Below are 24,860 nucleotides of genomic sequence, written 5' to 3' on the forward strand. Positions count from 1 at the left end.
GAGGTTGCTAATATATATATTATATATATATGTATATATATATATATGTATATATGTTTGTACATATTTATTATTCTATTTATTTATTTATTTATCTATCTATCTATCTATCTATCTATTTATTTATTTATTTATTTATTTATCTTGCTTGTACATATCTGTTCTATTTATTTTATTTTGTTAGTATGTTTCATTTTGTTCTCTGTCTCCCCCTTCTAGACTGTGAGCCCGCTGTTGGGTAGGGACTGTCTCTATGTGTTTCCGACTTGTACTTCCCAAGCGCATAGCACAGTGCTCTGCACACAGTAAGCGCTTAATAAATACTATTGATTGATTGATTGATAATAATAATAATGATAATAATGATAATGGCATTTGTTAAGTGCTTACTGTGAGCCAGGAACTGACTAAGCTTTGGGGTAGATACAAGGCAATCAGGATGGACACCGGTCCCTGTCCTATAATGAGGTTCACAGTCTCAATCCCCATTGTACAGATGAGGTAACTGAGGCACTGCGAAGTGAAGTAACTTTCCTAAGGTCACACAGTCTGTTGCTGACAGACCCGAGGCGGGCCCGACAACTTCAGGAAAACGATCAGAACGGCCCACTCTCGTCGCCTCAGTCCTCTCGGCCTGAGCCCCAGATCTGCTGCCAGCATTCAGTCAGTCATATTTATTAAGCACTTAGTGTGTATGGAGCACTGTATTAAGCGCTTGGGAGAGTACAATACAACAATAAACAGATGTAGCCACCCACCTGCCCAGTGGTACTTTGATGTGCTCCAGGCTTACATGTACTTGGTAGTAAACCTGTACCCTCAATTCAACTTTGAGTTCTCTGCTTTTGAAACAAGTCCTGACTCATGGGCATTTTAACCTATGTCATTTCCCCCCTCCCCTCACACACACAAATTTCTTCCCAAATTATCCTTTAGAATATTCGCTGATAGATACTGCCCCCTCAGTGCCCGAGTCCCATTAGATTGTAAATTCTTGGAGGGTGGGAATTACATCTTCCACCACAATTGAACCGTCCTAAATGCTTAACACAATGCTCTGAACATGGTAGGAACTCTGTAAAGACTAACGATTGAGTCTTTCTAGGGAATGATGAGCCTTCTAGTCATTTTGTATGTGTTTATGTGTGGGTGTTCTGGAAGCATAAATCTTAGATTACATTCTTCGCAAAGAAATACTTTCTCTAAAATAATTGAGTGAATTTTTCTCTTTGTTATCCTAGAACAGCCCTAATTCTTGCTGCCAAGGGTGAACAGACTGGTATGATCAAACTTCTCCTCGAGTACAATGCCGACACAAGCCTTGAGGATGATCAAGGATGGACAGCAGAGAACCATGCTACTTTTAGTGGTTTTCATGCGTAAGTAAGATCCTGGAAACTGTAGTGATCCTTTCATGAGCCAATTCAAAAATCTGCTTTCCTTCCCTTTATTCTGAGGTTTTCATTGAGCTGTTTTGGGTACCTACTCAAGGACACAAAAGTAGAACTCACAAAGCTATGTTCTGAGACTATTTCCGTAAACTTTGGCACTTTGAGATCCGACAGCTCCCAGAAACCTCCAACCCTGCTGCAGGTAGATTTTTCTGGAGTCTTTTTTCTGTTTTTGCCATATGCACCCCTAATCTCCCTGTCCCCTCCCCACCGCCCACCCCCAGCTCTCCTTTTTTTTTTCCCATCCCTTTCTTTGTTCAATGTTCCTCTCTGCCTTTCTGGTGTCTGGAATCCTATTTTCTCCCTTTATCTATCTCCTTTTAGTTTCGTTCCTTAGCCCCCTTCCCCATTTTCTTACTTGTTTTTCTATCCCACCTTCCATCTTCTTTTCTCTGATTTCTGTAAAGAATTCCCATTCCCAACCAGCCCTCTCCATGGAATCTCTTCCTCTTCCTGGAGGTCTTCTTCCTTTATGGATGTCCTCTACCCTGGCCATTTCTCTCTGCAAATCTGTACATCCATGGGAAGGGTTCCACTGAAGAAACTCTCTCTTTGTGCAAATGGTGGGCCACAGTGATACTGACACAGGAACTGGAAGTCAACCAAACAGGATGCCGTAGCCCTCTGCTCCCAAAGGCAGAGAAATAGGAAGGATAACCATGTTCTCTGAAGGATTGCTTTGTGTGGAGGATTATTTCTGTCTCTGTGCTAGGTGCTTTGGTGCATTCCCTCCCCCTCTTCCCCCTGCACCAGTGCAGAAAGCCGTTTTGTCATGGGGGTAGGTTTTCTGCCTTGTTGTAGGTTTTGATCATTCTGCCAACATTGAGCAGCATGACCGAGCTCCTGGGACTGTTTTCTAACTCACCTCCTCAAGGCACATTTAAAACAGTGCTAGAGACTGGAGCTGGCCTGAGGTAGCTTAAGTTCTGGATCACATATTAATGTCAGCTGAAAGGGAACATATCTGCCGACTATGTATTGTTCTCTTACGAGTGCTCAGATCAATGCTCTGCACACAGTAAGTACTCAAGTGTCATTGATTAATTGATTGTGTTAGGTGGTTTCGCTTAGCTTGGCTTGTTCCCCTATTTCAGAGAACTTACACGGTTCCCAGAAACAGTAACCTGGCCTCATCAGACCATCTTCCTGTTTCCCTGTTTGCCTCCACATCCTCTAGGAAGCCAGAAGGGCAACACACGAAAAAAAAAAACAGTTTGTGGCAAGTGTCCTTTGCTATTGAGAAGGAAAGAGTGATTATTGTAACTTGTAACCCCAAGAAAAGGAAAGAATCCATCCATCAGTGGTTGTTATTGAGCCCCTACTTACTATTTCCGGGAACCTGTACTAAGTTCTTGGGAGAGAATAATTCAGTCACTAGACACAAACCTTGTTCTTAAGGAGCTTATTTCTAGTGTGAAGAAATAGTGGCGAGTATGGAGGCTGAAGTATGGAGGGTGAATCAAAAGGAAGGAATGATGAAAGAAGCCTATTATTTGCAAGCATGTTAATCCAGTGATATTTCATCAGGCAACCAGAAAGGGATTTTGAGGGTCACAGTGGCAAGGGGTCTGGATTATTGGATCATTTTAATAGCAAATATTGCATTGTGTGTGGGACAGGGAGGGCCTGGGGGAAACCAAAAGCCACGGAATGGCTAATGGAGACTGGAATTTCTTTAAGTAATTTTATTTTTTGCATCCGGGAAACAGGTTGGGTAGGTGGAATCCCTAGAGAGTTTCAGCAGCAATATGTTTCCTGCTTATCACTTCCCGCCCCCATCTTCGTTGCCCAAATTTGCACAAATGGTAGGGGAAGCAGCACAGTGTAGGGAAAGCAACATGGCATAGTGCATAGAACATGGGCTTGGGAATCAGAAGGTCATGGGTGCTAATCCTGACTCCTCCACCTGTCTGCTATGTGGCCTTGGGCAAGTCACTTCACTTCTCTGTGCCTCAGTTACCTCATTTGTAAAAATGGGGATTAAGACTGTGAGTCCCATGTGGGCAGGGACTGTGTCCAACCTGATTTGCTCATATCCACCCCAACGCTTAGTACAGTGCCTGGCACATAGTAAACACTTAGCAAATACCACAATTATTATTATTATTAAAGATGGCATGGGGCATAGCCCTCCCCGTCCCCAACCACAGATTTGTGCAGCGTTCTTTCTCTGAATGTATTAGAGCTGTTAGGGCTCCCCCAAATTACTGTGAGCCCACTGTTGGGTAGGGATTGTCTCTATATGTTGCCATCTTATACTTCCCAAGCGCTTAGTACAGTGCTCTGCACACAGTAAGCACTCAATAAATACGATTGATTGATTGGAGTCCCTCGTCTGGTTCTTGGAGTGGGAGCCTGGAGGTCCCATAGTAGCTAGCTGAAGAACCCAGTGAGAAGCAGCGTGGTCTAGTGGAAAGAGCACAAACCTGGGTGTCAGAGGACCTGGGTTCTAGTCCCAGCTCCTCCAACTGTCTGCTGTGTGACCTTGGACAAGTCATTTCACTTCTCTGGGCCTCGGTTCTGTCATCTGTAAAATGAAGTTTAAGACCGTGAGACCCATGTGGGACAGAGACTCTGCCCAACCTGATTTTCTCGTTTCTATCCCAGTGCTTTGTAGAGTGTAGCTGACACATTCCTAGACTTTGAGCCCCAAGTGGGACAGGGATTCTGTTGAGCTTATTAACTTGTACCTACCCTAGTGCATTGAACAATGCTTGGCACATAGTACAACACAAATACAATAATAATAATAAGCACTTAAATACCATTAAAATAGATAAATGTACAGTTTGTGTCATTTCTAGTTGTTAATATTTGTTGTTCTCTCTCTTTCTCTCTAGTCATAGTCTTCTAATATCTCAATATGCACTACAAAAAGATCCTAAGCAGTGCTCATCATCAATATTCAACAGTCCAGACAGAACTTTTGTGAGTGGGTTTACACTTGGTGGACCGGCTACTGATAAAAAAGGTATGATATCGATAACCCTGAGGAAATTGTTGACCATACTTTAGCTGGTTCCGTATGATTTTCTGGTATAAGAAGAATTCAGGTCATGAATGTGGTGCTGCCATTTTTTTAGTGGTATTTGTTAAGTGCTTACTATTGTGTCAAGCACTGTTCTAGTAGCTGGGGTAGATACAAATTTATCAGGTTGGTCACAATCCCTGTCTCACATGGGGCTTACAATCTAAGTAGGAGAGAATAGGCTTCCTCCCTTGTCTATGATGAGGGTGAGACCCTCTGCAGGTTTTAATGGCACTGTGGTAGTATGGAGTGGGTAAGTCAGTCAGTCATATTTATTGAGTGCTTACTGTGTGCAGAGCAGTGTATTAAGCGCTTGGGAGAATACAGTATAACAATAAACAGACACATTCCCTGTGCATAATAAGCTTAAAGTCTAGAGGGGGAGACAGACATTAATTTAAAAAATTAACTTACACATGTGTACATAAGTGCTGTGGGGCTGGGAGGGGGATGAATAAAGGGAGCAAGTCAGGGCAATGCAGAGAAGAGGAAATGAAGGCTTAGTCAGGGAAGGCTTCTTGGAGGAGTTGTGCCTCCTAAGGTTCTGAAGGAGGGGTCAGATAATTATCCTAGTGATGAATACAAATCTTCGTTCTCTGGAGGGGCATCATACCCTTAGTACCTAATAGTAGTGCTAATAAGGTAGAATTAGTGATGATATTTATTAAGCTCCTTATTGGGTGTATAAAATGTATATATACGGACACACGTACATACACATAGTGGTTTTTGGTATTTGAGGAAGGAAAAATGCCAATGATAGTAAAATTTACCCGTGATCGGGTCTGTGACTGAAAAAGCCATTGTGTTTGCCGCAGTTTGTCATAAGGTTGTCCCTTGTTTTGTGTTTGTAGTGCCTGATGCTGCATTTTGTTTTGCCTCCTCGCCTCTCGTTCCTTACAGAACGTTTGCTCAAAAAGAGCCATTCCTTTTTCGATCATAGTATACCCTGCTTGTCTGTCCTCAGCAATCGACTCCTTGTTTTCACCTAGCATGCAGCATTTTCCGAGTCTTTGTTTTACTGTGTCCTCAAAGTGACTCTTCTGTTCTCCTTCGCGTCTGGTTTCCCAGGTTCAGCTTGCCTTACAGAAGTTTTTTGAGTATTCTGCTGTTTCCCATTCCCCTCACGTGGCTACTTAAGTGTAGCGGTGTTGAGCTGCAATAGCTCAATACATAGCTTCAGTGCTAGGAGATTCACTTCGTTCCAGAGCGTCATCATTTGTCAGTTCCATTTTACCGTGTGAGGTTGAGTTTAGCCTGAAAATAACACTGAGGAAACTGCCGAAGGAGTCAGATTTGGTGCCCGTATGAAGTCCAAGTGTAGTTTGGTCTGGATTCTGACACTTTGCTGCTACCACCCTCTGACTGATCGTTCTCCCAAAGGATGTGCTGGGCTTATTGAAATGGCTTCTGCTCTGTTATAGTGTATTGTCCCAAGTGCTTAGTACAGTGCTTAGACTTATCCTAAGCCTACAAATGCCTGGCTTTTTCAGTCAAGTGGTCTACAATCGTTTGCCTGTTTTCTTGGATATATGCATCTAGGGCTCAGTCATCTGCGTACAGCAATTCGTGGACGACAGAACTTTGATGCTCAAAATCTGTTGAGTTGGAAGAATTTTCTAGAGGTTGTGAAAACATAGGCAAACATCCAAATCCAAGTCTCTGAGTGTTTAGCGAGTACCGCCAGTGTGACTCTTTAGAATAACAGTAATAATAACCTTGGTATTTGTTAATCAAGCAGTCATACAGTGGTCCTTATCGACTGCTTCCTGCGTGCAGAGCACTGGACTAAGCCCTTGGCTCATGCAGTAGAGTTACTAGACATGGAAATTACAATCTAGAGGGAGAGACAGACATTAAAATCAATTATGGCTGTGTACATAAGTACTGTGAGGCTGAAAGTGGGGTGAATATCAAGTGCATAGATGACACAGGCTTTGAAGGCAAGGAGAATTCTGGTCTGTCGTATGTGAAGAGGGAGAGAGTTTCGGGTCAGAGGCAGAGGGAGAACATGGGTAAGGGTTCAGTGATCAAATCAAGATACAGTGACCGGGAAAGTAAGGTCTGCTTTCCATTTTTTCTTTCGGCATTCTCATAATCGATAAATTAGTAGACCTTTTCAAAAGTCGTAGATTTTGTTTGCCTTTTTAAGGTTGGGAGGGGGCTGCTTGTTTTCAGATTATGTTCTGATTTAATCGTTTCATCTGTTCTTTCCATGCCTTTTCCTAAATGGATATAGAAATCCAGGGATCTCCCAAGGAAACATCAAGAACAGGAAATTCAGGGAAAGGTATTCTGTGAAAAAAGCTTTCTAATATATCAAGTAGGATCTAGATGAAATAGGAGCAAGTATTTAGTAAGGAGAAGACTGCGATTGTTCAGATTAGTTATTTTTGCATTGTTTTAGTATCTTTTTATCACCTCTTGTATTTAATGGTTTTGTGAGTCAAGACATTTTGTAGTGTGAGGTAATGTTCACTTCTTGTATGTAGTGTTTTTGTGAACCAGGACATTGTAAGGTAAGGTAATATGAAATTAAGTACTGTGACAATGTTCCAAGTATAATATGCCAGTAAAAAATATATATATAGTCTTGCATCCTTTTTAAAACCTGAAATGTTTTTTGAACATTTTACAGGGGTTTCCATGCAAATGAATGTGGTAGAGTCGATTGTTTAGAAATCAGGACTCATTAAACTAGAACTCATTGTAACTGGCTAAACTGTATCCTACTGAGCTCCGCTGTGTACTAAGATAGAGATAAGCACTGTGCCAAATACTGGGATAAATGCAAGATAATCAAAATGGACAGTCCCCACTGCATCTTGGGGTTCACAGTGGGAGGGAGAACAGGTATTGCTAACCTCATTTTAAAGATGAGGAAACTGACTCACAGAGAGGGGATAATTTGCACAACGTAATGCAGCAGATGATTGGCAAGACCAGAATTAGGACTCAGATCTCCTAGGACACCCAGAGGGAGAACCGCTTCCTGTCGATAGGCTACTGGGTTATTGGCCAAAAGGGTTTGTCATTGTCCATTCAGAAGGGAAAGGATGCAACAAGCAAAGCACTTTCTGAGTGGCAGAGCAGGCATCACAGTGGGAATTCAGCCATTTCCCCTCGTCCTTGGCCACTGATTGCCCACCCAGCTTTTTGGCAGTACAACTGATTGGACTCGAGCCCAGTACTCCCATGTAGTGGCTACTGAATCTGTCACTGTGGGGGAAGAATTTCTTCTTGAGTTAAACCCAGCTCCTTCTTGAATTCAGTATTTTTTTCCCTTGAAGTGAGTGCATAAGGAAAATCAGTTTTACTTGTTTCATCAATTGGATTTTATATTCTCCAGTCAGATTGTCCTAACTGCTCAATGTTTATGAATCTGGTCAGCCACCAACTCTTCTATGCATTTTTTCTTAAGTACTGGTTTATTGATTCACGGCCATTCACATGGAGTGAATTGCTTAGGTTTTGAAGTTGTCATGTCTGTGTACTTGTCAGTTTTGTTATGTGGTCAGTCATAAACTAATAACATTTCTGGCTTTACTCTTTCATTATAATTTACCTTTTTCACAGGCATGGATGAGAGTTCCTCAGAATCTTTGAGCAGGTAGGGTTTTTTTTCATTTTCCCCCAAATCATCAATGATATCTATTGAGTGCTTATGGCGTACAGAGCACCATACTAAGAGCTTGGGAGAGTACAATACAGTTGAGTTGGTAGACATGTTCCCTGCCCACTGTGAGCTTACAGTCTAGATGAAATTCTTAAAAGGCATGTGTAATTGTCCCAAGGCCTGTTAGTAGTTATCATGCAGAATACTAAAGTGATATTGGGGTTTATAGTGTCCTGTGAGCTTTTCAACAGGAGTTTAGGAAAAGAAGATTAATGAGTTCAATTCTCCCTGTTGTGAAGAGGGAGGATGGACTGTTCTAGACTGTGAGCCCGTTGTTGGGTAGGGACCGTCTCTATATGTTGCTGACTTATACTTCCCAAGCACTTAGAACGGTGCTCTGCATACAGTAAGCGCTCAGTAATTACGATTGAATGAATAAACTCAGAGACAGGTGCCCTTCCAGGTTTAGATGTAAGTAGAAGAATATCTCCCCTCTGCCTCACCCGTAGTACAGTAATGTACCACAAATTGCCTTGGTGGGAGCAGACAGAACTTTCCGACCTTTGGAGGTGTGTCTAGAGTAATTTAATCCCCTCCCCACTTTTTGTGGTATTTGTTTAGCACTTTACTATTTGCCAGGCACTGTACTAAGCTCTGGAGTAGATACAAGCTAATAAGGTGATACACAGCCCGTGTCCTACATGGTGTTCACATTATTAATCCTCATTTTGTTGATGAGGTAACTGAGGCCCAGAGAAATGAAACGATTTGCCCAAGGTCACACAGACAGCGGGCAAGTGGCGGAGCTGGGATTCGAACCCAGGTCCTTCAGACTCCCAGGCCTGTGCTCTGTCCACAGCTTCAGTAACTGATTTGTACTTCCCGAGCGCTTAGTACAGTGCTGTGCACACGGTAAGCGCTCAGTACGTACATTTGAATGAATGAATGCACTGCCAGGTCTTAAAAGACGCATGATGGAGCAGTATAATAATTGTGGTATTTGAGAAACACCACACTGGGCTGGATTGAAGCAAATCAGGTGGGACACAGTTCCTGTCCCATGTGGGGCTCACAGTCTCGATCCCATTTTACAGATGAGGTAACTGAGGCACAGAGAAGTGAAGTGACTTGCCCAGGGTCACGCCTCAGACAAGTGGAGAGCCGGGATCAGAACCCATGTCCTTCTGACTTTCATGCTCGTTGTGTCCACTGCACCATGCTTTTTCTGGATGGAATTGGCCAGACGGGCAGGTGGAAAGTGTCTGGGGCAGAAAGGGCCCATTGCTCCTTCCCTGTGGGGCATAGAGAGAGTATGGTTGTGATGGTGAGGTCCCTCATTATTTTTGTTCCTATCTGAACTCTATTCCCTGCTCCTCATTTTGACATCTGCTTGTTTCAAGCATTAAGAGATGATTGTGAGAAAGGAGGGAACAGACAGGTGAGGGCACTTGGCTTCTTCCAGTTTTGTTGACCAGTTGTTGGATTAAACTATGTTTAGAGAACGGGTATGCTAATTTAAATATGTTTTGATTTAGATCCTCTAATAAGCCCAGCCCTGCAGACTCCTGGCCACCCTCAGATGAAGAAGAATCGGATTTTAGTACAAAGGTAGAGTGCTTTTTTGTAAAAATTATGTTTTAGCCCTAAATTGCAGGATTTTAAAAATATTTTTGGACCAATTTCAAAATAAAATGTATCAGTAATTTTTGAATATTCCTGAATCAGACGGGATCACAGATGATATCAAATAATATACCCACGTTAGTGATCCTGTACTTTTTTTTAATGGTATTTGTTAAGCCTTTACTCTGCCAAGTCTTTAGGGATGTGTGATGGAGCAATATAATAGTTAAGCACTTAATCTGCGCAGGCACTGTACTACATGCTGGGGTGGATGCAAGCAAATGAGGTTGGACACAGTCCCTTTCTGACACAGGGCTCACAGTCTTAATCCCCTATTTACGGACAAGATAACTGAAGCACAGAGAAGTTAAATTACTTGCCCAAGGTCAAACAGCAGACAAGTGGAGAGACGAGATTAGAACCCTGGTCCTTCTGATTCCCAAGGCCAGTGCTCTATCCACTAGGCAACATGCTTCACTGTGTGCTTCACTGCAAATCACTTCTTTAGTGTCTACTGAGAATTGCTTCTGGACTGTATCCCAGTGCAGCCGATTATAAATTTTAGAAAAAGACTGAGAATATTTTGGAAATGGAATTGCTAAACTCATTCGATCAGACTTCAAAATCTTTACTCCATTAACGTTGACAGTTGGCACCCACTAGTGAGTTTCATGAAGATAATACTACATTGGTTGATGAGCACACTCCAGGGTTAGGCAGATTTATACCCAGGGTCAGGCAGCTCTTTGTCCTGTGTTACTCCACTCCCCCTGCAGTGTTGTACATCATTTTCACAGGCCCTTTTTGAAGTGAACGATGGGGAACTGTCTCGTAAAGAACCCGCACACTGCACGCCTCAGCTCTTCCTCCAGATTTTTACCTTAGGATGGATCATTTTTCCTCACATGCTCGAAAAGGCAGGAAGCCGCTACTTTTGAATTTTCTAATCGGCGTTTCAGTTAGTTCCTTTCTAATCATTTTCGTAACAACATTCCTATTGCCTCAATCAATAGTATTTATTGAGCACTTACCCTGGGCAGAGCACCATACTAAGCATTTCCTTTCTAATCATTTTCCTAACAACATTCCTATTGCCTCAGTCAATCAATGGTATTTATTGAGCACTTACCCTGGGCAGAGCACCATACTAAGCATTTGGGAAAATGCAATAGACTTAAATTCAGTACAGTTTACAATCAACGAGTAATTTGTAATTTGAATTCACTAGCACTATACAATGTACTTTAACACAAATCATTTTTTGCTTTTTACCTGGCTCATGTAACTTCTGGCAGCTTCCTTTAGATCCTTCAGCTGGCTCCTATGGATAAACAGTCTTCAAGTTCATTTTCCACAAGTTCCATGAAACAACACAATCCAAGCGATATTTCCTTTTTTTCCTTTTTTTTTTTTTGCCCCAGACATAACTACTTTTAGAACAGACACATGGTGCACAGTTAAGAACTGGCACTTGTTCACTTTAAAATACTTACTGCTTTGAAAACAGCAGAGTCAAGACATGTGGACACAGACTGTGAGCGGGCCATGAAGTTATAGACTGTGATTGAGGCTTTCCAGAGATCCACGATTATTTCTGATTCGAATAGGAATGTGCTAGTGGAACTTGACTCAGGTTCCTTTTCCTGCCCTCCCCAGTGGCATGGAGGAGTCAAAAACCCCTCATGGAGCTCCCTCCAACTCATCTTGGGGAATTCAATTGATCAATCATGTTTATTGGGCATTTGTGTGCAGAAGCTGTAGTAAGCACTCGGGAGAGTACGAGTTAGTAGACATGTTACGTGCCCACAATGAGCATACAGTTTTGCAAGTCTAGGAATTCCTGCCCTGACTGTGCAGTATCAGTTCTGTTAGGATGACTCTGCCATGCATGCAATCAAGCAATGGCGTTTATTGAGTGCTTACTTTGTGCAGGGCACTGTACTAAACGTGTGGGAGAATACAGTACAACAGAGTTGGTAGACACGTTCCCTGCAGATCAGGAGTTTACAGTTTAGGTGAGACCCATTCAGATAAATTACGGATAAGTACATAATTGCTATGCGGCTAAAGATGGGGTGAATATCAAGTGTTTAAAAGGGAACAGATCCGAGTGTATAGGTGATGCAGAAGGGAGAGGGAATAGGGGAAATGAGGGCTAAGTCAGGGAAGCCTCTTGGAGGAGATGTGATTTTAACATGGCTTTGAAGGTGGGGAAAGTGAACAACTGTTGGATATGAAGGAGGAGGGAGGTCCAGGCCAGAGGGAAGATTTGGACGAGGAATCAGATTGTGAACGAATAATGGTGAGGTACGGAGAAATCCCATAGGGCTGTTCCATCTGGGTTTTGATCAAGGCTCTGTCTCTGCTCATAGATAGTGTGGCTATTATATTTTCGCTCCCTGCATAAGTGGGAGAATAGTGAAGCAAGCCTTCTGAATAATAGAGTGAACTACTTAAGGAAAATAATCTTGATAATGTCTTTTTCCTATTCTGTCCAATGATCAGACAACTTTTGTTTTAATATAAATCATGGGAAAACCCTGCAGTGATGAAGTAAATAACATTTTTTAGTTCTCAAATCTCATATTTATTTTTTATAGAAACCTCAAAAGCCAAGTTTAAGCCGTCTAATAAATGCTTCACAGCAAATCAAGAAAGATGGTAAGCTCTTGCATATTCGGTTCCACTTTTGGATTTCATGTCGACTTGAAATTTGGCTTTTTCATGAAGTTTTGCTTTTGTTTTTATTGTGGTAGATGAAAAAAGTAGCCTTGTCAGAACAGAACGCATTACCTTTCTTGGGCCCGGTATGTCAAGTAGTGAAAAGGAAGATGTGACTGAATTCCCTCCTAAACCTTCACCCCATGCTCAGTGCATCCCTCATCCTGTCCATCCTTTACCTGGCTCCTTTTCCAAACCTCCCTTGATGACTTCCACTCCTCTTCTGAACATTAAAAAGGTAATGTGTTGGACTAGTTTTTGTATTGGTTTTCATAATTGTTGAAAGGCTGTTTTTTTTTCTTTCACATTTACACATGATATTATGAAGATGACAAGCCTACAAAGATTAGGATTGCTCACCTATCACATAAAGACCAAAATGAAGCAGTCAGAAGAAACAGAGGCTTGTCCAGTGTGGATTATAAAGAGTTGGATCCAGGCACTTTGGGCCCAAATGATCAGGAGGAAGAAGAATTTGGAAGTAACCAGGATGGACAACTAGAAGAGTTTGGAGAAGAGGAGGAAGAAGTATTCAGTCAAGAAGAACAGGATGACTTAAAAAGTGGAGAAGATCCAGACTGTGAAGAAGTAGAGACTGCAGAGGAAAGGCAAGTTGAAGATGAATATTCGGAACCCTTGAAAGGAAAAAAAGATGTAATTAAACAGGAGCAGAACCTCTCCACCTTTACTAGTAAATGCGATGGACATGAGAAAAAATTGGAAATAAGTGAAGAAAACCTGGACTTGCTATATCCTACTGATATTCCTGTATCGTTTATAACTGGAAATTATGAATACATAAATGAAAACATAGTTTCCACATTTCCTTTGGATAAAGAGAGCGTATCTTACTCACTGAAGAATGATGATGGTGAAGATGAAGAAAGAGATAAACTTCCATGTCAAGATGAAGTGCAAGAAATAAATGAAAAAAACCATATCAGTAATACAAATTATGAAGAAGACTGTGGAAATACAACTCAGTTTATTCCAAAACATAATGTTTACATCAAGGGTCGAAAGTCAGACACGGTGGAGACTGAGAAGCAAAGGACTATAAATCAGAGATTAAATTTAAAGAATCCTGAGCCACTGGATGGTCGAAGCATTGAAAATAAGGAAAGCAAAAAACCTGTCAAGTGGTTTAATATCATTTGTGCATCATTGGAGTCGCATGGTGACACACCATTAGATGAATCTCAAATGTTGGAAGCAACATATGCGCAAAAAGTCCAAGTAAGCTGAATTCAAGTACTCCAGAAAACAAATGCTACAGTATTGATAATTCAGAAAGTGAAGGAAATATCACATACATCAAGATTGGAGTGACTGTTTATAATACACCCATTTCTCCCGTAATGCAGAGGTTGGATTTTTGCAAGCCTCCACCTTAAGGAAAACTTGTGTTCTAGTATTCACAGATTCATATGCTGGGCATGGGCATGTGCACAAATCATTTCTGCTAAACATCACACGATGATGTATGCAAATTACACTTTACCAAATGTTTCTTATCTCCATAGCTGTATTGGAATCAAAGCACCTAAGTAAAAACACAAAAGATGACAACATCGGTCAATAATATGTATTGAACTCCTATGGTATGCAAAGCACTGTACTGAATGCTTAGAAAGTGCAGTAGTCTTGCGGGATATGCACCCTGCCCTACTGAATTTACAGTCAGGCAAGGGAGCGGAACATTTAAAATAAGCTACAGGTAGACAGAGGTCGTAGAGTATGTGACTGAAAATGAGTCACATATCAGTAAATATCATTTTAAACCAATAAACACTTAATAACTGAGATTAGCAATTTACTGATTGAGTTTAATTCTAAGAACTGAGCATGCTGTGGGTTCTTAAATGGAAAATAATCACAGGAGCAATACACTGAAAGGAAGGAATTAATGTTTCTTCTGAAGTTTATTACTGCCAGGGAGTAGCCATAGCTACTGGCAGAATCAGACCCACTGATGAAGTTTGGAGTGGCTGTGCTTCACTTACCTTAAATAGGTGTAGGATGAATTAAATGAGGAATTTTGTTAGTATTTATTTAATCCAGACAGATTTTTAACTTAGTGGAAACATGGGTTGAATGAAGTTACTCTTTGCATGCTGATTATGATTTAGAAACAAAGTTAGCCTAAACATGGAAATATTACTGTTAGAGGTAGCCTTCAGTTCAGAGATCACACTGCTATCATAAAGGTGGTTATTGAGCCTGTTGCCATTCCGTGCCTCTAGATAGTAAGCTCGTTCTGGGCAGGGAATGTGTCTGTTATATTCTTATATCATACTATCCCAAGCGCTTAGCACAGTACTCTGCACATAGTAAGTACTCAGTAAATATGATTGATTGAAATGCCATACAGAAACAACATTTTATTTACCCCTCCCTCTAGAACATGTACTCATTCATTCAATTGTATTTATTAAGTGCTTACTATGTGCAGAGCATTGTACTAAGCACTTGGGAAGTACAAGTCGGCAAAATGTACAGACGGTCCCTCTACAACAACGGGCTCTTATTGGCAGGAAACGTGCCTACCCAACTCTTTTTAATTTTAGGGAAGCAGTTAGGGTTAGTGGAAACAGCACAGACTTGGGAGTCAGAGTACTTGGGTTCTAATCCCGGCTGCACCACTTAACACTCTGTGCCATTGGGCAAGTCACTTACCTTCTCTGTGCCTCAGTTTCCTCAACTGTAAATTGTGGAATCAATGCTGATCCTCCTCCTAAATAGACTAGGAGCCCCATGTGGGACGGGGTCTAGCTGGATTAACTTGTATCTACCTCAGCACCTGTAACAATTCTAGTAAGCGCTCAGTAAATACCACAGTTATTATTATTACTCTCCCAAGTACAGTCCTCTTTACACAGAGCTCAATAAATATCTTCAATTGTTCAATCAGTGGTAGCTATAGAGCCATTATTATGTGCAGAGCACTGTACTAAGAGCCTGGAAGAGTACAGTGCAACAGAATTAACAGGTACGTTCCCTGCCCATAATGGACTGACAGTCTAGATTGATGATTAAAACTCATCCTCCTTCAGTATCTCTGACATCAAGCACTAATAAACACTGCAGTAGAAGCTGTTTCTATCTAAACTAATTCTACATACTGCTAGGTAAGCTATCTCCTGTCTCCTAGCTATATGCTATCTCCTTGTCCCTTTCTCAGGTGGAGAGGGATCTGTATCACCTTTCATTTTCCCGAACAACAGTCGTTTCAGATGAAATAATCTTTGTTCATTTATCTTTTCTTTAATCACCTTTGGGCATTCATTCATTCATTTAGTCGTATTTATTGAGCGCTTACTGTGTGCAGAGCACTGTACTAAGCACTTGGGAAGAATAAGTTGGCAACATATAGAGATGGTCCCTACCCAACAACGGGCTCACAGTCTAGAAGGGGGAGACAGACAACAAAACAAAACACATGGACAGGTGTCAGGTCGTCAGAATAAAAATAAAGCTAGATGCACATTATTAACAAAATAAATAGAATAGTAAATATGTACAAGTAAAATAGAGTAATAAATCTGTACAAACATATATCCAGGTGCTGTGGGGAGGGGAAGGAGGTAGGATGGGGGGGATGGGGAGGAGGAGAGAAAAAAGGGGGCTCAGTCTGGGAAGGCCTGCTGGAGGAGGTGAGCTCTTAGTAGGGCTTTGAAGGGAGGAAGAGAGCTAGTTTGGCGGATGTGCGGAGGGAGGGCATTCCAGGCTACGGGGAGGACGTGGACCGGGGATCGACGGCAGGACAGGCGAGAACGAGGTACAGTGAGGTACAGTGAGGAGGGCATGGTGGATAATAAACCAATTGAAATATCAGCACAAGGTTGACTTCTTTGCATATGAAAAGTGAAGTATAGAGCTCTCAAAGTGTGTCAATCATAAGTTATACTTTTCAAATTAGAGAGCTCAATGCTTCACTTTCATTAATGTAACAATCATATTGTGTCTTTTGCGGTATACAGTTTTAACTTTAAGACAAATCTTCAGGAATCTTGATTAGTTTTATTGGGAAAATTAAACTAAAATTCCATTTTTTGAAAGTTTGGAACTTAGAAAGTCATTGACTTTTCTCAGAACCTATACGAGCAATAAAATCTGAGTATGTGCCTGGAAATTCATGTTTGCTTAAAACAGAGAATATTGGTCTTCCGTAGGCCATATGTTAAAAATAAGATATTGGAATACTGAAACCTGAAGTTAGTTCCTTAACTTCAATTTTTTTGTCGGTGGATAGTGACACTTAAAGTAGATAATATATAATTATTATATGTTATTTAACAAACAAATAAATATCATCATTTCATTTCAGTGTTTGGTTTGGGAGATCACTGTGTTTTTCTTGTTCTCATTTATGATAGGAAGAATCAGTAGAAACTGAGGATGAAGAGGAAAATAGTGGGAATTTTAGTGATGATGCTCCCAAGGAGCAACTGCACAGTTTTAAAAGTCTTACTAAATCTTTGAATAGTAGTACTAGCTACCTCAAAACTCAGAACACATCACGGAATTGTACTGTTGGGAGAGGTAAGCTATTAAATTCTTATTCAACTTTTGCTTTGATTTAAACTATGTGAATTGATTTGCCTGTGACATGAATGGAGTTTCTTGACTGCACCTTTTTTCTCACAGAAATAAAATCCTACCAAGTAGATAAATGAAAATACAACTTATTCTAAAGAATTTTGTCCACATGGTTACTTCTCCAGCCAGCCCCTGACCCTCTTCTCAGGCTTCCAGTTCCCACTCCCCTTAGCCCTTTCCCTTGGAAATTAATGTGGTTTTCTAAAACTACTTTTCAATTTATCCATCTGCTGTTATTTTCTAATCTGAGGTTTATGCCAAGAAGCATAAAAGCATTTTTGCATCTTTTTTGTCATTAAAAGTTTTCAATATATATTATAATTTCTCCTGTATGTTCTAGATATACTGCCAGAACTAGGAATTGAAGAGGAAGAACAATCCTGGAAATCTGAGGTACCTTTCTTTAGAATAGCTCTGAGGAGACTAAATATGCCTTTGGTTTAACAAATCCTGAAGAGCATCAGTTTGAAATTCTATCTTCATAGTAGACTTCCTTTTGGAAGACCAATTTGTTAATGTGGTTGATTGAACCTTGCGTATTGTAGCAGATTACTAATTGTGGGGGCTCTCTCAAGGGTCAGAGTTGCAAACATATGGAATTTATCACCACAAGAAGCCATGCAGACCAAAAATATCAACCACTTGTAGAGAGTTGGAGGAATTTATGAACAAAATGCAGAAAGTTAGACGTGTAGAGGAAGAAGTTTGGGATGTGAGATGATCAATCTTATTTATTGAGCACTTACAGTGTGCAGAGCACTGTACTAAGTGCTTGGGTAGGTACAATATAAGAGTCTACCCCTAAGTATGAAGATAGATGTCTAGGAAGGCAATCACCAAATGGCTCTTTCAACCCTTCTTTGGTGCCACTGTGTGAGACAGAATACCTAGATGGCTGGACCATTACCTGACCCAATAAGAATAATAATGGCATTTGTTAAGCACTTACTATGCAAAGCACTGTTCTAAGCGCCTAGGGAGATACAAGGTCATCAGGTTGTCCCACATGGGGCTCACGGTCTTAATCCCCATTTTACAGATGAGGTAACTGAGGCACAGAGAAGTGAGAAGTGAGAAGTTTTTAGACTGTGAGCCCACTGTTGGGTAGGGACTGTCTCTATATGTTGCCAATTTGTACTTCCCAAGCACTTAGTACAGTGCTCTGCACATAGTAAGCGCTCAATAAATACGATTGATGATGAAGTGAGGTGACTTTCCCAGTGTCACACAGCTGACAATCGGCAGAGCCAGGATTTGAACCTATGACCTCTGACTCCAGAGCCCGTGCCCTTTCCACTGAGCCATGCTGCTTCTCTAATAGAATTTCTTAGGTTCTAAATGATATGGGGAGAGGAGTGAAGGTTTGTAATGACAGCGGTGGCAACTGCAGAAGAGGTAGCCAGGGAGAACTAGACCATTGGAGGAGGAAAGGCAGAAAAGATAGAGCTAGAGCCAGTTGAGAGACACTTTTCCTAGCTTGAGACAGTTACTGCTGCCTCTCCTTGCCTCGCCAGCTTTCCTGGTGCTACTCCCTGTAGCTTCAGGGAATGTGTCTGTTTATTGTTATCTTGTACTCTCCCAAGTGCTTAGTACAGTGCTCTGCACACAGTAAGTGCTCAATAAATATGATCGAGTGATTGACTTCACCATACAGCTGGTCTTTCTTTGATAGCTCAGCATCTCCTGTGAGGAGCAGCAGGCCAGACCAGAAACTCCTGATGCAGAGGGCGAGAGTTTCTGAAATGCAACTAACATCCTCGTTGCATCAGTACAGTAATTGAACATATTTGTGCTGAGATGATAAACCAATAACACTCATTCCATTTTTTGTATATTCCAAATATCATGCCATTATACCTAGGGGAGAGTATATGTTAATCATCTGAGCAATAACCACCTGGGGAGTAAGTGTAGAAGGAGAAGAAATCTCTCAGGAAAAGTTTCAGCATGTGAAGTTGTTGTTCATGTCTTTGTTGGCATTCTCGTTAACAGAATGCTTCTGAGAGTCCCCCAGAAAGATCAGTCCCTCATTTGCCTGCTGCCCGAAGCAATGAGCCAACAAATAGTACTTCAAAGGAAAAATCAGAAGGTAAAATATTTTGAAAATACAATTTATGCTAAAAGGAATTAATTTTCTGGTGGTAGAGAAAGCTGTGCCTGAATTATGAAAGTGATTTTTTTTTTTACTGCCAACATTGTTACTCAATTATCCAGTTTGTATATTTTCCGTGCTCTTGTTTATACTGTCTTTTTCTGGTTTCCATCTTTGGGTCGTGTCACTACTTTGTCATATCTCTGAGAGAATAGGGTGCAGGAACCCTTGCAGAAAGCAAAACCCAATCACCCTATCAATGAATTAATCACAGCGTGCAGGGCAATATAGTAAGTTAGTTCTTGGGTGAGTACAAAACAGTAGCATTGGTAGACACTTTCTCTGTGCCTCAGTTACCTCATCTCTAAAATGGGGATTCAGACTGTGAGCCCCATGTGGGACAAGGGACTGTGTCTGACTGTAAGCACCTTGTGGGCAGGGAATGTGTCTATTTTTATATTGTGCTCTCCCAAGTGCTTAGTAAAGTACTTTGCATACAGTAAGCGCTCTGTAAATGCGGTTGAATGAATGAATGAACTTAATTAGCTTGTTTTTACCCCTGCACTTAGTACAGTACTTGATAAATAAAACTTAACAAATACCATCATCATTATTATTTTTTTTAAGTGCTGTGGGGTGTAGTTGGTAGACATAGTTCCTGTGCACAAGGAGTTTTCAACCTACTCATATCAGCCAATTTATTTCCTTTTAGCACCTTAGGGCAGCCAAAGAATCAATGAGAAAGTTAGTTGAAATTAATGACTAGGAGTTTTGTTGATTTCAGTTACCCATGCCCTCTATGTTCTCTGTTAACCGCAGATAAATTGAGAATGGATGTACTAATTTAGACGAACATGTTCTTTTTCAGCAAATCAGACTCAAGTGGCTTTTACTTCACGTCAAATAGCACCTCCTTGACAAGCATCACATTTTGTTGTTCTGAGTATTAGCCAGTCACAATCAGATCATTTACCATTAGAAATAGAAGATGGTGATAAGACAGTCGCTACTCTTCCATGTGGCATTCATTATTACTTGGGTTCAGCAATTATTGGCTCTATTCATTTAAACAAAATCATCACTAATCAGACACTTTAACTTTGATGAATCGTTATTGTTTGATTTTTGTATGATGATTTTTTATGGTGTTTAAGTACTTACTATGTGCCAGGCACTGATTAAGTGCTGGGTAGATACAAGCCAATCAGGTTGGACACAGTCCCTGTCCCACATGGGGCTCAAAGTCTTAATCCCCATATTACAGATGAAGCAACTGAGGCACAGAGAAGTGACTCTCTCAATACCTCCCTGCCTGATTTTGCTGGGTTTACCAATCACACATAGGATTAAGGGTATAGCCTCCTCTGCATTTCTACTTAGATTGTGAGTCCCTGGCATATGTGGGGCAGGGACTGTGTCCAACCTGTTTATCTTGTACCTACTCTAGCACTCAGTGCAATGCTTGGCACCTAATAAGTTCTTAACAAATATCATCATTATCATTGTTATCCACATCTTTAATTTTCCTTCTTCAGGTATAAAAGCTATTTGACCCATTTACTTCTTTGATTAACCTCTTTATGTTTGATTATAAGTGGCTTTTCTTAGGTTATGCAATACAGTTCTTGTTACAACTAGATTTCTGTTTTTCTTTTCAAGACGTGATTGTCTTTAAATTAATTAACAGATATCGGGTACCTCCTTCGATATGTCACAGAAGTATGAGTTTGGCAGAGTAGTTGGCTTAGAGTTTACAATCTAAAGAAAGGGATGAGATTAAAAAGAATAGTTCTAACAAATGGAATGTGTTTTTGACACTTTGAATACAGAAGTGGACATAGGTGTACTCATATAGAGAGTACCCAATTCTTTACCAGGGGCAGGAGAATGGCTGAGTTTTAAGTCCCGATAAGTGTCACTGGTAACTCTAGTTGGGGGATGGAATCAGTTGATTAATCAGTGATATTTATTCATTCATTCAGTCAGTCATATTTATTGAGCACTTACTGTGTGCAGAGTACTGTACTAAGCGCTTGGGAAGTACAAGTTGGCAACATATAGAGTCCCTACCCAACAGCGGGCTCACAGTCTAGAAGGGGGAGACAGACAACAAAACAAAACATATTGAGCACTTACTTTGGGCAGAGCATTGTACTAAGCACTTGGGAGAGTACAGTGCAATAGAGTTGGTAGATATGCTCCCTGGCCACAATAAGTTTACAGTCTTTGCCCCAGTTTCCTTCAGTGTGGCTTAATGAAAAGAGCCCAGTCTTGGGAGTCTGAGGAAGTGGGTTCTAATCCTGCCTCTGCCACTTGTCTGCTGTGTGGCCTTGGGCAAGCCACTTAACTTCTCTGTGCCTCAGTTACCTCATCTGTAAAATATGGATTAAGATTGTGAGCCCCATAATATTTTTCACCTTGAACAAATGGTCCTTTTTCATCTGTTTCTTGTATAACGCATGGATTGCATGTTTGCCAAGCCTCACCCTAAGGAAATGTTGGCTGCTTTGATGCCTAGCATAAGCACATAAGTAGTTTCTTCTGAAAACTCAGCTTGCCAAACCCAAACACGGATTCCGCTAATCCCCTATCAGTGTTCTAGCCAAAAAGTGTTCGAAAACATGTGTTATGGCAGAGCATCGTATATTGGAACTTGTCACTGTTAGTTAAATAGGAAGTGTAAAGGTCATTGGAAATATTAAATCCAATCACTGTTCATTCTATAATGATCAAATTGTGTTGTTTCATATTAACCTTTTCTATATTAAAGGTTTCTTTTAAATCATTTCTTAGATATATTTTATGAACCATCTTTCATGAGTGGATCAAGAAACTTTAATATGACCAAACTAGAGGATACCAGAAATTTAGGCTGGCCAGTAGACCTCATGGGTATGGATATTACATTAAGAATGAAATTATGGTATTAATTCTTATGGTCATATTATTTTCTTACACATTTCCACTTAATCCACTTGAAATCTGGAGCTGCACGTATCATTTTCTATGTTATACTTTTCTGATACACTAATAATTGGTTCTGATTTCTATCTTATCTATAACAAGAGCCTTTAAAATTTCAGACTTTCATTTTACTAAGATGGCTATCCAGATATTTACTAATAATACCTGAAGTTTTATTTGGCTTATAAAAATATTGAAAGGCAGTACATAATATTATTTTCTCCTCACTTACAGATAATTATGAGAACCATCCTGATTCGAAGGTAATAATGTTTAAACTTGGATTTCTTTGGTCAATTCTTAATTAAATGTTTAATGAATAATGTGTTTAATTATCTTTTTCTCTTTTTTAAATAATAGTCAAATACAACTAAGCCCGTGGTAATTAAAGATTCCGTGAATCAAGAAGAAAAGATGGTTAAACAAAATCTGACATCAGGTAAGTTGATTAAATTAGACTTTAGTTTGCAGACATGTGACTTTAAAATATTTGAAATTCTCATTGAAAATATCTATTTTACCTCTTTCCATCTTCCCAATTCATTGCAGATTTTATGGAAGAATTTGGTTTAGATAATGCAGATGACATTGAAGGTATTTGAGGGTTTTTTTTGATTTTCAAGTGTCATGTAGTGCTATCACCCTTCCTTTTAAAAAAATTTTACACTGTAATTTCAGTTCTGTCCCATGTATCTCCTTTTCTTAAGCTTGTGATTTTTTGAATATTGCAGCTTATCTCTTCTTTTATAGAACCCTTGTTGAAAATAATAACACTTGTCAATTTACATAACCCAGTAATGCAACATGGTAATTCCCTCTTTTTGGCTACATCCACTTTTATTCTTTTAGTGGAAAAACTGGTTTACATAATGTTACTTTTCTTGAAAAGCCTTAAATTGGGTATCTAAAAGACAACATCTTGAAAATGCTTGTTTGTTCTGAGGGGACTATCCAATATTAAAATATAGCTGTGTAAATTAAACAAAAAACTGATTAATATATAATCAGTACAGATAATTACTTTGGAAATGCACTGGCTGAAATTCTATTTATTTCTTAAGTACATAGGAAGAATGATTTTTTTAAACTTTTCTAATATTATTGCTTTTCCCTTCAAAGTTCATAATTGAACACAGTGGTTTATAGAAAATGAAAGGGAATTTTCCCGAGGAGAGAAATAGTATTCTATAGCAAAGATAAAACATTTTGTAAAATAAAGGACATGAGATAAAATGAAAGAGGACGATTTGGAAAAATGAAACTACTCCTCATAGCTGAGTGAGGATATTTTTATTAAAGAGTATAAGGGGCCAACAGTAAAGAGGAAATCTTTATATGTGAGGGGAACAGCGGGAGAGAGAATACTGACAGAAAATACAAGGGAACAAATGTATTGAAGTAAACTGTATCACATTGTCAAGCCTGAAGTGCTGTTTCAATTATTCTTCCTTTCAGATGCATCAGATTGGGATTCTACCAATACATCTTATAAAAATGTAATGTACTAGCATTCCTTAAATACTTACAATGTGCAAATCATTGTACTAAGTGCTGGGTTAATTATGCCATTCTCATTCAATTGTACTGATTGAGTGCTTACTGTGTGCACTCTTACTGTATACTAAGCGGTTGGGAGAGTACAATATAACAGAATTAGCAGACACGTTCCCTTCCCATAACAAACTGTCTTCCTGAAGGCTCCCTTGCAATCTAAGTGAAGAATGTAATCCAAACAACAATGAAAATAACAATCATCCAAAATGTCAAGAGTGAACATAATGTCTTTGCAAGGACAATCTTTCTCACCACTTTAGTCAAATGCTTTATAGTGAGAAACATCCCCAACCTTCCCAATATTCCCAGCTTTGGGTAGGTGATTTCTGTGGCTTCAGGAGGGAGGAGGGAAAATTCCCTGACATTGGATAGCCCCAGGGTTCTGATAACATGGACCCTGTCAGCATGCCTTAAAACTTCCAAGATTCTGACTTTGGAGGAGGGTTGTCCACCCAAATCACTGTTATTGACTGTAAATGAATCGGTGGCCAGTGGTTTTGGACCGAAGCTGAAGAAAATGGCCCACTCCCCAACTGTGATTAACCACCAGAAACTTATTATTCTCTTTCTTGCCAGAGCCGGAATGTACCACAGTATAGTCCAGAAATAAAGAGAACACAAAAAGGTAATTAAGATGATCACCTTAGTATTTTCTTTTCCCCAATCTTAATTAATAGGATGTTTCAGAGGACTAAAATAGTAGTAACAGTAATTTATTGTAATTGAACTGTCATTTGGTGCCAGTGCATTGTACTATGTGTTTAGGAAGTGCAGAATAAAGAAGTACCATGTTTCCTGCCCACAAGGAGCCTACGTTCTAATGGGGGGAATGGACATAAAAATATTTACAACTAGGGTTGTCAAATAATTGACTTTACAATTGAATAAGCATATATACAGGAAGGCTAAAGAATTTCATTAAGTGTTGGGTTTGACGATACGTTTTAGGGTGCTACAAATTAATCAGAGAAGGTCTGTTAGAAAAGATGGGCTTTTTAAAATGGAGAGAGCTGAGGTCTGGTGAATTTGAGGAGGGAAATGGGGAGGATGAGGGGGCGGGAATAGGAACAATGTGAGTGAGGGAAGGAAAGCAGGAGAGTCGCGAGTGAGGTAAAGTTAGGTTAGATCAGGTGGAGAGAACAGTAGGTATGATGGGGTGAATTAGTAGAGAGCCTTGAAGCTAGTTGTGAGGAATCTTTATCTGATGCCAGA

General features: G+C 40.1%; 1 protein-coding gene across 1 annotated transcript in view; it reads left to right on the forward strand.

Moving 5' to 3' along the window:
- LOC119933057 (coiled-coil domain-containing protein 144A-like) overlaps window positions 1–24,860 on the forward strand; it is an 82,543-nt gene that overhangs the window by 2,845 nt on the left and 54,838 nt on the right. The window contains exons 4-18 of the mRNA XM_038752283.1: window positions 1,242–1,379; window positions 4,292–4,422; window positions 8,056–8,089; window positions 9,631–9,703; window positions 12,319–12,379; window positions 12,768–13,675; window positions 16,816–16,981; window positions 17,379–17,431; window positions 19,031–19,127; window positions 21,924–22,022; window positions 22,329–22,357; window positions 22,455–22,533; window positions 22,644–22,688; window positions 23,550–23,590; window positions 24,225–24,273. Of these exons, the coding sequence (XP_038608211.1) occupies window positions 1,242–1,379; window positions 4,292–4,422; window positions 8,056–8,089; window positions 9,631–9,703; window positions 12,319–12,379; window positions 12,768–13,675; window positions 16,816–16,981; window positions 17,379–17,431; window positions 19,031–19,127; window positions 21,924–22,022; window positions 22,329–22,357; window positions 22,455–22,533; window positions 22,644–22,688; window positions 23,550–23,590; window positions 24,225–24,273 (2,003 nt within the window). The remainder of the gene's footprint in view (window positions 1–1,241; window positions 1,380–4,291; window positions 4,423–8,055; window positions 8,090–9,630; window positions 9,704–12,318; window positions 12,380–12,767; window positions 13,676–16,815; window positions 16,982–17,378; window positions 17,432–19,030; window positions 19,128–21,923; window positions 22,023–22,328; window positions 22,358–22,454; window positions 22,534–22,643; window positions 22,689–23,549; window positions 23,591–24,224; window positions 24,274–24,860) is intronic.

Source organism: Tachyglossus aculeatus, chromosome 10, assembly GCF_015852505.1.
Source record: "Tachyglossus aculeatus isolate mTacAcu1 chromosome 10, mTacAcu1.pri, whole genome shotgun sequence".
Lineage (NCBI taxonomy): Eukaryota > Metazoa > Chordata > Mammalia > Monotremata > Tachyglossidae > Tachyglossus > Tachyglossus aculeatus.